We start from the raw sequence: 1,278 nt of genomic DNA, 5'->3' as shown, positions 1-1,278 counted from the left end.
GTTTCTGGTGGTGACGGCAGGCATGGAGGGCTCTTTCTCTTGTGCGCCTCCTCGAGTGGTCGCAAGCATTGCCTGCATCCCTCCACGGGTCGCGTCAGGTCAGTGCCGACGAGTCGCTCGCTCGCTCGCCCCTCAAGTACTGCATGTCTTCGTGTGCTTGAGCCGCGTCTACTCCGACTGGGGAGCTCTGAATGACGACGGCGGGTTGAGCAAGGAACGCAACATCTCTGTCACATGGGGAGAGGACGTCGGAGCTCCGGCGCGGTACCTGACGAGTCTCGAAGCGACAGCATCAGCCTATGACGATGCATGGATCTTCTTCACGGATGACGAGCAAGAGTTTCACCCGACACTGATCGGCCGCATGCTCTCCGACGTCTCCCCTTCTTCCCTGGTCCTTCAGAATCGGCACCGACACTTGCAGCGCAACTCGAGCGGGGGGATGGTTGCTGGTCGTTTCGGGTTGCTCATGCGCAGACATGTCCTCGCTCAGCTCCGCGCGTTTCCTATCGCGTTTCCAGCGAGGCGAGCAGGAGATCAGTGGATGTCAATCTACTTGCACAAGAGGAGAGTCCCTGTCGACCCCAGCAATGTGGAGGAGCTGGAAGCAATATTTGACAAGCCCTCGCTCAACCAGCTCGAGGATTCTCCTGAGCCTGCAGACGTCGCCGAGCTACAGGCTTTCTATGCCGTTCGCTTCTGGCAGTCGCGGGTCTTGGACCAAGCCTCGGGGTCCTGGAGTCTTCCTGGGCATGCAGCAGGCTGGGAGTGCGAGAGAGGACCGTCGGCATGGCAGACAAGCTCTTGTGCTGCCTCGCAGGTCTGTCACGTGCACGGACGCTACGTGATGTACGCGGGTGAGGACGCACAGTTCGTGGGGGCTGGACTAGGTCGCTGCGACGACTCGGACGAGAGGCACGCGTGGGTAGTGGAGAGTGAGACCTCGCTGACGCTTCCTCGTCGATCTCAGTGGGTTCCGGGGCCCTCCATCTTCCTGCGCAGATACTCAGCCGGGAACTTCGGGCACTTTCTTTTGGATTCCATTGTTCCTGCCTTCATCTCCTTGTACACAATGATACCAAATGTCTCGCTTCCAGAAAACATCGTCGTTGACGACCTTTGCGATGACGGAGCGAGTCTGTTCGAGTACTCAGCTGCTGATTGTGACAGGATGAGCCAACGCATCTTGCCGGAGCTCGCCAAGTCAGTGATCTATGTCAAGGCGATGCGACATCCCGTGTGCTTCGAGACTCTGATCTCCTCCAACTGCAAGTATGG

At 58.7% G+C, this 1,278-nt stretch overlaps 1 protein-coding gene across 1 annotated transcript in view; it reads left to right on the top strand.

Moving 5' to 3' along the window:
* Nucleotides 1–22: 22 nt before the first annotated feature.
* GUITHDRAFT_111679 (hypothetical protein) overlaps nt 23–1,278 on the top strand; it is a gene marked incomplete at both ends in the record, with an annotated part of 2,426 nt that continues 1,170 nt past the window's right edge. Inside the window, one exon of the mRNA XM_005829327.1 lies at nt 23–1,272. Coding sequence (XP_005829384.1) covers nt 23–1,272 — 1,250 coding nt within the window. The remainder of the gene's footprint in view (nt 1,273–1,278) is intronic.

This window comes from Guillardia theta (genome assembly GCF_000315625.1).
Source record: "Guillardia theta CCMP2712 unplaced genomic scaffold GUITHscaffold_53, whole genome shotgun sequence".
NCBI lineage: Eukaryota > Cryptophyceae > Pyrenomonadales > Geminigeraceae > Guillardia > Guillardia theta.
Note: the sequence above shows the minus strand (reverse complement) of the source record. Positions and strands in the feature narration are given on the sequence as shown.